This window comes from Suricata suricatta, chromosome 3 (assembly GCF_006229205.1).
Source record: "Suricata suricatta isolate VVHF042 chromosome 3, meerkat_22Aug2017_6uvM2_HiC, whole genome shotgun sequence".
NCBI lineage: Eukaryota > Metazoa > Chordata > Mammalia > Carnivora > Herpestidae > Suricata > Suricata suricatta.
Window position 1 is genome coordinate 49881046 of NC_043702.1, and position 13800 is coordinate 49894845.

At 38.4% G+C, this 13800-nt stretch overlaps 1 protein-coding gene across 1 annotated transcript in view; it reads left to right on the forward strand.

The window, feature by feature from the left end:
* CERKL (ceramide kinase like) overlaps positions 1 to 13800 on the forward strand; it is a 102343-nt gene that overhangs the window by 71701 nt on the left and 16842 nt on the right. The window contains exons 3-5 of the mRNA XM_029934308.1: positions 2575 to 2706; positions 10198 to 10261; positions 12686 to 12828. Coding sequence (XP_029790168.1) covers positions 2575 to 2706; positions 10198 to 10261; positions 12686 to 12828 — 339 coding nt within the window. The remainder of the gene's footprint in view (positions 1 to 2574; positions 2707 to 10197; positions 10262 to 12685; positions 12829 to 13800) is intronic.

The window sequence follows — 13800 nt, forward strand, 5'->3', positions numbered from 1 at the left end:
ACCCTTTGTAATGAGAACAATAAAGAGGGACAGAGTTAAATAGTAGGTAAATATTTTGTTCCCCAGCTGACTGTCACTGATGGTTTTACTATCCATTGCTGAGTCTTGCCCGAATCTATTATCAATATAGATGGGGTAAACAGAGCGATTTTTCTAACTCTGTAATTTCTTCCATATTTATTCATTGTCATTCTACTGTAAGACAGAGTTTTTCCTTCTCCCCCTTAGTATGACATATTATATATAGTCTTTACTCCATTTCATATTGTCCCAGGTTTGGTAATAGGAGTTCTGAGATTTTGGATTTCTCATGAGGGGTGTGTGTGTGTGTGTGTGTGTGTGTGTGTGTGTGTGTGTGTAAATGATACAAACGAGTTCATAGAGGTACATAGAATACAGTGGGAATGAGAAGCAGAGAGATGAATTCTATTGGTAATTAGGAAAGAGTCTAGTGAGGAAATGGTGTTTGCAGTGAGCTTTAAAAAGGTGGCAGGATTTGGGGTGCCTGGCTAGCTCAGTTGGTAGAGATGTCAACTCTTGATCTGAGAATTATGAGTTCGAGCCCCATGCTGGGCATGGGGCCTACTTGATAAAAAGAAAAGTGACAGAATTCTCAGAAAAATGGTGATAAGGTAGAATGGAAAGGAATAAATTGTCTCAATGAAGGAGGTCCTGGGATACTGGTATTTGGCAGGTGATTCGGTGGTGCCAGAGCATGATGAAGCAGCTGAAATGGAATAAAAAAAACCTCTGCACTTACTGAGTTTCGTGCTGGTCTCTGCTTAGAATTTCCTCTCTGGTCCCACTCCTGTTTTGCTAAGGGATAGAATGAGGTCTGAGGAAGGAGGGAATTCTAAGTAGTGAAAACCACATGAGCCAAAAGCCCCAGTCGAATACTCCCTTCTCCAGAAAGCCTTTTCTGGATCCCTGATAAGAATTAACCCCCCCCCCTACACTCCCATGGTTATTGGTGCCTTTCTGTTAATAAGTCTATTTTGTCCTGTGAGGCTTCTATGCTGGATATATCTTCCGCCTTTAAATACAAACCACATCTTAACCACTTTGCTCTGGTAGTCAGCACAAATGCTCAGTAAATGTTTCTGGAATACATGAGGGGGGAGAGGAGGGGATGCGTTGGAATTGGTTGGAGAAGGGCTCTGAATGACCTTTTAAGGGGTTCAGGCTTGCCCACAGGCAGTGAGGAGCCCTGGCAGCAGGCCTGATGGAGGTGCGGTGTGGGGGACCCGGGGGAAGGGGAAGAGCAGTGAGTTGTCCCTACAGCAGCTGCAGAGAAGCCAGAGGGCAGCAACTGGCAGGCCAGAAGGTGTGGAAGCAAATAGTTACCGTCTTGTAGATCTGGGCACTGGTTTGAAGGTAGGAGTCAGAAGAAAAAAAAAAAAAACCAAACCCAAAAAGCAAAACAAAAACAAACAAAAACCGGAAGGAATTGAACATGGTTTTGAGATTTTAAGACTGATTGAGACTGACAAAGGCCTCTTAGCAAAGCAGCGAGCACAGGGATAGTCCCAGGCAACGTAGGCAGTTCGCGGGGTCGCATCTCTTCCTCATCTAACACTCTCCCTGAATTCAAAACAGTATGTGCTGTCGAAAGATTTCCTTCTATCAAATATGAGAAATGAGATATTGTCTCTACTTAAAGCACAAAAAACTGCCGTTGGTGTAATGGACTTTTTCCATTCGGCTTTAGGAATAGTTTTATTAAGAGTAGATGCCAGTAACTGCCCGTTTAGCCTTGCAGCGTGGCCCTGTGACAGCAGCTTACCTTGAAAGAAATGATCCTTAGGGTTCTTCTGGCTCCTCATCCCTCCTGCACTTTCTAACAGAAAATTTGCTTTGCACCTGCTCCAACTGGGTCTAAGTGATAAGCATCTTGCAAGCCCAGAAAATTGTAGTATCAAATCTCAGCCCCAACTGTGAGGCAGCACTCTCCTCGAATCCCCGCTGAGAAGCTTTCTTTCCCAATTCTCAGGGGAAGAGTTCTTTCTCCCCTGGCCCCTTTTCAGGCTTGAACTTCGACCTAACCCTCTTTTTAGCTCCCAGCATGCATTGCTCTGGGTGCTCGCCCTGACCCAGCCCTGCGTACTCTGCTCCACCCTAGGCTCATCCACAGGTCAAGCCTGGGGAGCCCTGGGGTCACTGGAGTATCCAATTCCAATAATGAGCATATTTATTTTAGGAGAGAACCTTACTGTTCTTTGCAGCCTTTTGCTTTTTTCACCCCAGAAATAAATACTAATGGAACATTTGATATATTTTTTGTGATTTGGTAAATGTACATCAACATTGCCTAATAATATTCACAAAGTTGCTTTCATCCACATTTTCCTTCATAAATACTGTACGATGGATATACCTATTTAAATGACAGGGAAATGTAAATGTTTTAAAATAATGCCATGTTTGGGAAAACTCTTATAAGAATTTTAAATAAAAACAGAAAATGCTATTTAAATAGGTGAATAACATTCTAACTGGACTTGGTGTATGGTTTTAAAGGGAAAGAAAAATTGCTCATGGAGACTGTATAAGTTTGTCTTTATGTTTTTTTTTTAGGTTTTTCAAATAGACCAAAGTCATTAAAAATAATTCTTAACCCCCAAAGCCACAAAAAAGAAGCGACCCAGGTCTATTATGAGAAGGTAGAACCGCTGTTGAGGACTGCAGGAATAAAGACTGACTTAACGAGTAAGTCATTTTCAGAATATAATTTTGCCATTAATAAATACTTAAGGAATCAAAATAACCTGTATTTGTTCTCTAGTCAAAATGAGGAAACTACCTATAATATTTACAGCTCTTTTATGTGCTTCCATAACCTACCACAGCTAGCTCCAGGATTATAACTTATTTTGTTTTTTTATTATTTTTATTTGAATGTCAGTGTTTTCTCTTTAGACCCCTTTTTTCAGACTTTAAAAAATTTTTAGGAATCTTTTCAAAGGGTACTGCACACTTTTTGATATCTTCATTGAAATGTTTGCTATTTACACATTTCTACAGTTTGGCAAGCAATTGATTTTTGCCCACTTAAATGTTTGAGGTCTTTCCATGGAATCCTCCATTAGGTGGTTTTTGTTCTGACTCTGACCCCTGCTGGTTAGGTCAAAACTAAGCATGTAACCGCTGGTTTAGATGAATTTAGAGAAGCCAGTAGCTTAAATTCATTGCCTAAAATAAATTAGGTGCTTAGGTTTATGCTGAGGAAAATAGAAATTGACTGATGCTAAAGTTAATAGAAGATTAGCAAAATCCTTTTCAACTTTTTGAATTTGGTAACTAAATTCCTTTGTTTCCTTTGAGACTCTTATTTTTCCCATGGGGGGGATCAACTGAAAAGGAGGGTTGATGCTGTCAAAAATCATAACCCCAGTTTGTCTGAGTTCATTTCTATGTAGCGTCACTAACATACAGTGCAAAACTGTAAATTTAAGTTGATGAAGAGTATTGCATCATAAGCCTATTCAGGAGACAAAGTCAGAATGCATTTGGGTTCTCCTAGTCCCATTTATAAAATCCTTGGGAAGGAATTCAGAGTGATGTGGTTTTGCTCAGCTGTAACCATGGAGATGTGTTTCACAATATAAATAAGACTTGATGCCCTCACCTCTGACTTGACAGATTGAGGTAGAAGGAGGCTCCTTTCAAAAAGTAAACAAAAACAAAGACACAAAAGAAGTCACCGAACAGCATATTTTTAGGAAGGTCAGCCACCCCAAAAGGCATCTATTACAATGGAGGTTCAAGATAGACTACCATAAAAAATTCAAGAGGAATTTCGGAACTAAAATAAAATTGTGGTGAGGAGTTAATCTTTTACCTTGGTGGCTTTTGACTTACTTAGAAGTGATTTGTAAGGAAAAGAATGCAAATCTATCATTCCTTTCCACTGAAGATTTTTAAAGATGTGTAGAAAGAGAAATTTGCAATTGATATTAGGATGAAACAATTAAAAGCTGAATAAACTTATTGGAAAACTTTCCATTAATTATTTTGTTTCATTGATTTAATATCCAGAAGTCTGATGTAGATACTGCTATGTATCCTTCAGTTCAGGATGTGTGTTGCACCCAGAATATCTTTGGAATTCTTTGATTAATTTGCTTTGGCTTCCTCAGTTTTGACTTCATCTTAAAAGATTTTTTTCTATCATCATAAAGTGGTTCTGTGGATTGGATTCTTCTTTATTCAAATCAAATGGGATGGGGAAAGGTGTGTGTATGTGAGAGATCTGACATGCTTTAATACTGAGCAAGGATTAAAATCTCTTCCATCAGTTTGATGGTCTTATTATATGTGGCCAACCTGTAGCAATCATTCTTTTAACTATTAAGACCCTTTCCGTGGGCTGGAAGTAAGACTTACACCAAATCTGGCTTCTTTAGGGAGAGGGAAAAGAAATGGCTACTGAAAAGGCTCCCAACAATGTACACTAGAGGAAGTTTAAATCCAGATTATGGATGAGGCCACACTCAGAAGTTTACTCATCGTGCATTAATCCGAAGTTGGTGCAAATTTTTTTACCATAGAGGTGTACTCTGGTTTAGCAAAGATGATTCTGCCAGCAGAATAGAGATTAGGAAGGCAGAGAAAGAGAATAGAGGAAAGAAAACTGATAGATGATGAAAGCTGACCTAAGGCAGAGGAAGTGATAAGAATGTATGTTCCTCCTTTTGTACTGGAGAGAAAAGCTTTATGTCCTTGGGCTCTTTTCCCTCCCCAGATTTATAAAAATTATTGAATATTATATTTAGTTTAATGTAAAATAAAATTAGGACATTACAGAAAGCAAATTTAGAATTTCTTATATTTGTGCAGAATGGCTAATTATTACCTGCCTAGCACTCCTCCTACAGGCAAAATTATAAAATTGCAACTTTTGCTTATAAACCCACTTTGGTATGTACATTAGCTAAATATTTATATTTTAAAAGTTTCCTATTTTATGTGAAGGACTGAATACACATGTGGATGCTTGAAAAATTTTAGAATCTCCCTGCCTGTCTCAATATTGTTTTGTAGTTTGAGTCAGGTAATACATTTGAAACTCCTTACATATTATGAAGTACTATGGAAAGATGCTGCACATGTCTGTATCATAAATTATGTAACAGATTCAATTCACACCTTGAAAGAAAAGATATCTGAGAGAATAAAGCAGAAAAGGTATGTATTCTCTGCATGTCTACTGTGACCATTATTTTTATCATATCTTGTGTGCATTGCTGAGTCTAAATGGAATGTTACATAATTCTACATGATGATGAATTCACAAGGAGATAGTATTATATAAATGAGGCAGGGTTTGAAAAATTCTAGCTAGATATATACATTTTAAAGGCCATCTTATATATATATATTTTTTTTTCCCCAAAGAAGACCTATAGATGGCCAACAGGAACATGAAAAGGTGCTCAGCCCCACTAATTATCAGGGAAATGCAAATTAAAACCACAATGAGATATATCACCTCACATCTGTTGGAATGGCTGTTATCTAAAAAGATAAGAAATAACCAGTGTTGGTGAGGATGTGGGGAAAAAGGAACCCTTGTGCACTGTTGGTGGGAAGGCAAACTGGAGCAACCACTGTGGAAAACAGTATGGAGGCTCCTCAAAAATTTAAAAATAGAACTACCCTATGATACAGCAATTGTACTTCTGGGTATTTATCCAAAGGACACAAAAACACTAACTCAAAAAGATATCCACACCCTCATGTTCATCACAGCACTGTTTATAACAGCTGAGACATGGAAGCAACCTAAGTGTCCGTCAATGGATGAAGGGAAAAGATGTGGTGCGTGTGTGTGTATACATGCATGCATACAATGGAATATTTGGCCATAAAAAAGCATGAAGTCCTGACATTTGTAACAAGAGAATCGACCTTGAGGGCATTATGCTAAGTGAAATAAGTCAGAGAAAGAGAAATTTACCATATGATCTCATTTATATGTGGAACCTTAAAACCAACTGAACACGTACATACAGAGAACAAGTTGATGGTTGCCAGAGGTGGGGGGTGGGAGAAATGGGCGAAGGGTCAAAAGGTACAAACTTCCAGTTAAAAAAAAAAAAAAGAATTACCACATTAACAAAAATATACTTTTCATTTCAGTTATACTGAAACCCTGACTACTTCCCAATATAGATCAGCATCTTTTGAAATAGTGGAGCTGAAGCACCATCCTCCCTCTGCTCCTACCACAAATACAGTATCTTATCTAATAATGGCATCAGAAAAACTTCTGAAAGAGCTTAGAAAAAAATGTTTATTTTTTTCTAATAACTTATTGGCATATGAATCACAGAAAAGTGGTAAGCCCATGCTTACCTTGTCTTTATCTTCCCACTGTTTAAGGCATGAGAAAATTTATGAGAGATTATGGATTCATAGGATAATTCATAAAACAATAAAGTGAAAAAAGGCAACAGAGAAGTCAGACTGGAAGGAAATTTAGAAACCATCCGGCTTAATTTCCCCTCTGTGGTGGAGTAGAGGGATGGCGCTCATGGATGAGCTCCCAGCCTTTGCCTGAGCACCCTCTGTCGGTGTCTGTCTTTACTGGTGAATACTGTTAGAGATTCAGGGTCACTGTGCCTTTGTGCACATTAGAAAAAGTCCCCTTTTTTTGTGCTTGGGAGCCGACTTGGGAGCCGACTTTTGCCTCCTTGTAATTTTTAGAGTCAGTGTTCTCTTTTGGAGTAATAGAAAATAAATGTGTCTCATCTTGCATATAAGTCACTGAAATATTTGAAACAGATACTATGTCTGCCCTTGATCTCTCTCGTTCATGATAGGCAATTCCATCTCCTTCATTCAATCTTTCTGTGAACAAAGCTGCTAGACCTTACCATACTCACCATCATTATCACGCCAAAGATACTTCTCTGAATTTAGCCTTGATCTCTGTCAGCTCAGAGCCCATGGGAGTGCCTAGTCACCAGATAATTTTTACACCCTGTCTGGCCCTGGTGGAATTATCATGAAAGTGGTGTTTGTTGTCAGTTTTATTTTTAAAAATATTCCTCCTTTTAGGGTCATGAATTGAACTTTTAACACTTTTACCAAATCTCCTCTTTGATTTTTTTTTTTTTTTTTCTCTTTGGCTCTTTGACTTTCCTTAAAGCTCTCCCTCCTTGGATGTGCTCTTGTTATTACTAATCTGACCCAGCAGAAAGCTAGGCAGTTTGATAAAACTGAGTCACAAAAAGATGCTAGAAAGCTAAGGCATTATAACTTTACAATTTTACCTATATTTTAATAAAAATCTGGATAGTACCTGTTCATATATGGTATCCAGCTAAAGAAGATTTCTGGGCAAAAGGTTCTTTTGGTTATCCCTTAAATAATTATGGAGGTATATTGCCAATCTTGTTTCTAATACTCAGATGCTACGGAGTTAGAGTTTTGTCTCTGGGGATAATAAAGAGTCATCAGTGGAGGTTATGTAGGAAAAGGATTTGATCCAATGAGAAAGTCATTCTGGGCAGAGTAGGATAAAGACTTTTGTACTATCCTCATTAAAAAATGCCAGTGGCTGAATCCTGGGCATTGGTTTGAGATATCATACTAGAGCAATAAAGACCAAAACAACTGGTCTTGGCTTTGGAGTGGTTGGGAGAGGAAGCGGGGGGGACAAGCTAGGAATTAATTTTTCTGTCTTGGGCAGCAAAGGGGGGATGATAGAACAATATATTTGAGAGGCAATGTGAAGGTGGAAATGACAGATTCCTTTTGGAGCTTACTAAACCTGAAGTACCTATAGAATAGGAGAGAAGATAGCATTACAGTATCTCAGCCCAGAATAGAATTTTATCACCAGACTAAAAACTGTTACCTTAAGTGCAAATCTCATCTGATTTTACTTCTGCCTGTTTTCTCATCAGCACTCAGTATCAGCCTCATTACTTTCCTCCAATCGTGTCTTCTTGAGGAAGTAACATTTCAAGTGAAGGTTAGGGTGGGTGGGGGAATTCCAGCACTGAAAACTGAGTTCAAACCCTTCTAAAGAATGGAACCTCCAAATTTCCTGAGTAGAAGGGGCATAAAGTGTCATTCTCATCAGAAAAGGAAAGCAAGTGAAAGAAAAGGCTAGTAGTAACCTTTTGACACTACATTTGCCCAGCAGTCTACTCCTTATGTTTATTTGGAGTGGAATGATTTGAAATCTGGCTCTCTATGACTCCAGGGCCCATAATAATACCCTGTTTAAATGCATATTTCATTTCCTTCTGTTATAGCTAAATAGTAGTTCAGATTATTCTCTATCCTTTTTCCTATATTATTTTTCTTTGTGATCATTTATTGCTACTTCATATTGAATAACCATGTTTTATTTTAGTTTTTAAAAATATATTACTTTTTGAGAGACAGCACAAGTTGAGGGAAGGAAGGAGAGAGGGAGACACAGAATCAGAAGCAGGCTCCAGGCCCTGAGCTGTCAGTGCAAAGCCCGACATGGGGCTTGAACCCATGAACTGTGAGATCATGACCTGAGCTCAAGTCAGATGCTTAACAAACTGAGCCATCCAGGTGCCCCTGTATATTCATGGTTTAAAATTTGTGTCTAGTGTCTGCCTCTAGAATGTGAGCTCCCAGGCACTGAGGACTTCATTCCTTTTGTTCATTTTCCTACTATATTGTGATCAAGTTTCTTTCATCTTTTCTTTGTTCCAGGTCACTATTTTTTAAAAATTTTTTATGATGTCATTTAAAAAATCACTCTTGTTGGATAATCTGCATCGCCATATAGTCAAACTCCACCTGCAAGATCAGAGTATTATCTAAAATTTTTTCCTAAACAAAGATAGTATTTAGCCATAGCATAATTTTAAAGCTAATTTTGTATTGGATTTTAAAAGCTTTGTGAAAGAAAGCTATAGCAAAAAAATAAAAGCAAGATTTGACCAAATGATTCTCAGCATAAACATTTCTTCATAATACCATTAAGTATTTTCAGCGTATGTATATAACATTTTGTATTTTGAAGTTTGCAACTACTTGCTGAGGCCATATATGATCAACACAATCATTTATGATAACTTAACCTTCCAAGCTTATTAATATTAATATTTTATACTTAGTTTACTTATAGCTTTCTTCTGATTAGAATTTAATCGAGAGAAGTTTTATTCGTGTGAATGTTAACAGCATTTGAATAAGCCGTGGGAGAATTACAATGTAATGCTGCTGGATACAGAATGATCCTTTTCGACACCAAGACTAATAATTTCTAACAATATCTAAAGACACTGTGGGAAAAGCTTGACCCATGCTGGCACTGGGGACAGACAGGCATGAAAGATTAATGTAATCTTGCATATAATGATGCACATTCTTACACAAAAAGTCCATCTGCAGTGTCATGTCAGTCAGCAGAAGTCTTTGATGGGAGGATACAGCTGGGCTGTCTCTTCTGGCAGCGTTGCCCTAGAAAATGCTAAATGTGGCAGGGATGTTTGGTGCCATCTGCAGTGTGCCAGTTTACCCTGTCTCCACTGGCATTTACGATACCGCATAGGGCATCCTGACTGTAGAGACAGCGATAGGGAGTGACAGATTCATTTCCTCAGAGGATCCGGCTCCGGTGGGCCCATGCCACCACCCTCCTCGGCTTTGGGTCTGTTATCCTTGGTGTTGGCTTTGCTTCCTTTTTTCATATCCAGCTCCTCCTCTTTTTAGTCTAGCAGTTCCAGATACGCGTTGTTCTAGTATGTAAATCTTACACCAACCTTTCAACTAATTTATTCATGTAAGGTTGCCAAAGCAATTTAACATTGACTGTCTGATGCCAGCTAATATGCCTTATTTTCAAAATACTGCTGCTCTTAGGCTTCTGATTTAGAGGAAATGTATCTTATTTGTAATAGCAGGGAGGGAACACTGAACAGAAAGGCACCAAGATAAACAATCTCACTGTTCTGTGTGGGATATCCCCAAATGACTTACATAGTTGGAACAAATCTATGACCCTCTTTTGCATAAAGCTATAAAGCACATCAGGCAAGTAACACTTAATCTTCTTTCCCATGATTGAAATATAAATATTCAAGAATAAATGTTGTTTTATGACCTGACCATATGTTTATGATACTATTCTGCCAAACTAAGTTAAAAAGTGTAGATCATTGTTTAAAACTTTCACCTTTTCTGTGTGTGTTTGTTTTCAAACAGTAACAGAATATGAAGGGCACGCCCTGTCACTGTTAAAGGAATGTGAACTCCAGGAATTTGACGGGTAGGTTATATTATCAATCTGTATATGTCCTATAGCTTATGTTATGAAATGTTTTCATTAGTTTTTAGTGACATATTTGGGACTTATAAGTATTTCAGTATTCGTGGTGTATGTAATTAGACTCTATTTCATTCATATCTATGTAATAACAACTAATGATGGTAATACCACATGGTCATCTGCCTCTCAGGGTCAGGCATAGGAAAGCAAAAGGAGAAATCTATATAAGGACCAGGAAATCAAAGAGTACCGTGTTATACTGACCTACGGTCCTAAGGTGCATATATTTGTATCTGCAGTCCTTAATTCTTGGCTTTCACCATATGAATCTCTAGAAAACCATTGATGGAAGATATTATACTGGTCATGTGGTGTAACTGTATTGGCAGTACATTTCTGGGGTGTGTAGAAGTTGTTCACTGTCAGGCAAACATTAGAAACAAGGCAGGTGACTTGTAATTCCACAGCCATTTAAAAAAAGTAGGCAAATCAATTTGCTCAAGTGATGGGTTGATGTGTAAGACAAAACCATATAATTTTAGGGAAGATTGTTTGCAAGGGTATATATTTCAGAGTTATGAGAGGTGGTGAGCATGTGAGTTATTTGTGTCACATGATGATGGGAAGGAAACAACAAAATACTCATAATGTTGGGAAGGAGAGTTATGTCTTTTAACTGTAGAGTGAAAGACTTCTTCAAAGAGCATGAATCTGATAGTTAAGATCTAGAATGCTGGGACAGAAACCATATGTTTGCACTCATAGGTCTAACAGGAAAACAGGAGAGACCTAGTGGAGGACCAGGGGGAGCGGAGGAGGGAGAGAGAGTTGGGGAGAGAGAGGGACACAAAACTTGAGAGACTATTGAATGCTGAGAATGAACTGAGGTGGAAGGGGGAGGGGGGGGAAGAGGTGGTGGTGATGGAGGAGGGCACTTGTGGGGAAGAGCACTGGGTGTTGTATGGAAACCAATTTGACAATAAACTATTTTTAAAAAAATCTAGAATGCTGGCACATCTCAGAGATCTTTGAAATCATATAGATAAGGTTCACATAGAACCTTGGCTTCCTTGTTTATAAAGATGAGGCAAATGCCTACTTTATGGAATTCGGAGGAGTTGATAGAAATGAATTAACGTATTAGCTGACATAAAGTTGACCCTCAATAGATATTATCACTTTTTTTTCTGTATAAGTGGCCACATTGTGAACCCTGGAATTATTTCAGACATAAGATAATACCCCTAGCCAAAGGTGATCTAGGTGATAACTATGTCCTGGAGTCTCCTAGAACCGTGGTGGACCTGGATCTCCCAGGCAGGCTGGGCGCAGCCACAGGCTGAACCTCAGCTCTGTGCAGGGGCTGACCGCAAGGTGGAGGGAGTCGACAGATTCTCTGGATTCACCAACGTCTAAAGCTTCCTAAACTTAGAGAACCATTTAAAACTTGCTGATCATGGTCCATAGGCTGTTTTGTTTGGCACACAGAGGTTTTAAATGTATGGAATGTTGGTTGATAATATTGATAAATTAGGAGACTCACCCAAAAATCAGAATCTGTGGCTTCTCTAGAAAAATCAGAGGATGTGGTCCGCTAGGCTTGCCTCCCAGATAATGTGAGTGGGCTGGAGCTGGGAATCTGTCCCTCCGTAGACTCAGTGTACTCTCCCATGTTTGCTGGACCCTTATAGGCTTGAATTATAACACCTGCTTTCAATAACACAAACTCTTCCTCCTTTTGTGTGAAGCAATACGATTTTTCTACTTAAGATTATTTTGCATCTTTTAAATACAAATGATTATGAAACAAGTTTCTGAAATCTTATATATTACTTTTGTGGATTCCTACCACCACCTTTGCTATAGTCTACTTACCATGAGATCGTAAAAAAAAATTATTAGGAGTATTGACTACAATCAAAATAGTAATTTTAAAAGTGTCTTATAGAAGTAATGTCCAGGAGATAAAGAACAGTTTGTTTGCAATTACTATATTTATATATTAATGATAAAAGTTTCTTACATGATTTTTATAGCTGTCTGTCTTTTCAGAGCTATGTTGAAAATTAGCAGTTAAATGAATTGCACATGACTATTAACATAAACAATAAAATAAGAACAGTATACTTTTGGATATTAACAAAGTGCAGGTCCAATGTGAATTAACATGTAGAAATGTTTTAATGCCTCTTAACCCACATAAAATTTGTTTATGGGATATCATGTAAGTATTATATTTGGGAAGTGAACTTGACCTGTGTTATGCTGGAACCTTCTTATTCATTGACACTCACTAAAATGTTTGAAGGTATGTATGTGTAATCATGCATGTGAACATAGAAGATTACTGTTTTGAAGTTGAGATTTCATGAATTATTACCAATTATTTTAAAGCTGCTGCATTCTCAATTTCTTGTTTTCTAGTGTTGTCTGTGTAGGTGGCGACGGATCTGCCAGTGAAGTCGTCCATGCATTGCTTCTTAGAGCCCAGAAGGATGCTGGGAAAGAAACAGACCACATCCTCACCCCTGTCTGCGCAGAGCTCCCACTGGGCTTAATACCAGCAGGTAAGGGAGTGGCCCCACTGGGCTTAATACCAGCAGGTAAGGGAGTGGCCATGGACTTGCTAAATGGAACCTTTCTTCCTGTCTTTCTGTTTTACTTCCTAATCTAGTCAGTGTAGCACAGAGTTAAATGCACTTTGAATCTGAAAGACCCAAGTTTGGCATCTTCACTAGCAACTGTGAGACTTTGGACAAGTTAATTCATTTGTTTGAACCTCATTGTTCTAATCCATAAAACAGAGATACACCTATATTCACTTAATTACAAGGTTACTGTAGTGTATGTGGAGGATTTGGTACATAGGTCAGTAAATGGCATGATGATTATTCTGCCTTCAACATAAAGGTCTAATGATTACACAGTACCAGACATGAAATTTCAAAAACAGTTCAAGCTGCTTACAGTGTTAAAAAAAAAAAAAAAGTATAAACATAACCTTGTGTTGAGAATGCTAAAAAGATTCATTCTAACTGCTGGGTTGCGGTAGCTAAAATAGAACATGACATAGTGAAGGGCTCAATCAAGTTTGTTAAGTGGATGAATGTAAAGAAGACCTCAGTACCACTTGAATGAGGCATAAAAATGGGTAGGGATCTGGACTAAGATGATGAGGATGTTATTTTCTTTGCTGCAAAAATAATCAATGCCAAGGCAAAACCCAGGAACATTGAGAAACAGAAAACAGGCCATTTGTTGGGTGATGATAGGATCAAAATAAACCTAAGCCCTGGTGGCTCCTGAATGCCACAGGGAGGGGTCTGAATTGTGTATGATAAACAGTAGGGAACAATGGGAGGCTTAGAGCCAGAGAACAGCCTGCTGGGGGTCTAGGAAGTGAGGTTGGTGATGAGGGGCAGGGCGGGAGAGTGGAGGTCCGAGCCTGGGAGAAAGACTAGAGAGCAGCACTGGCATCCAGAAAAGAGGAAAATGCCTTTCACAAGTGGATTACATTATATCAGCCACTCTTCCCAAAT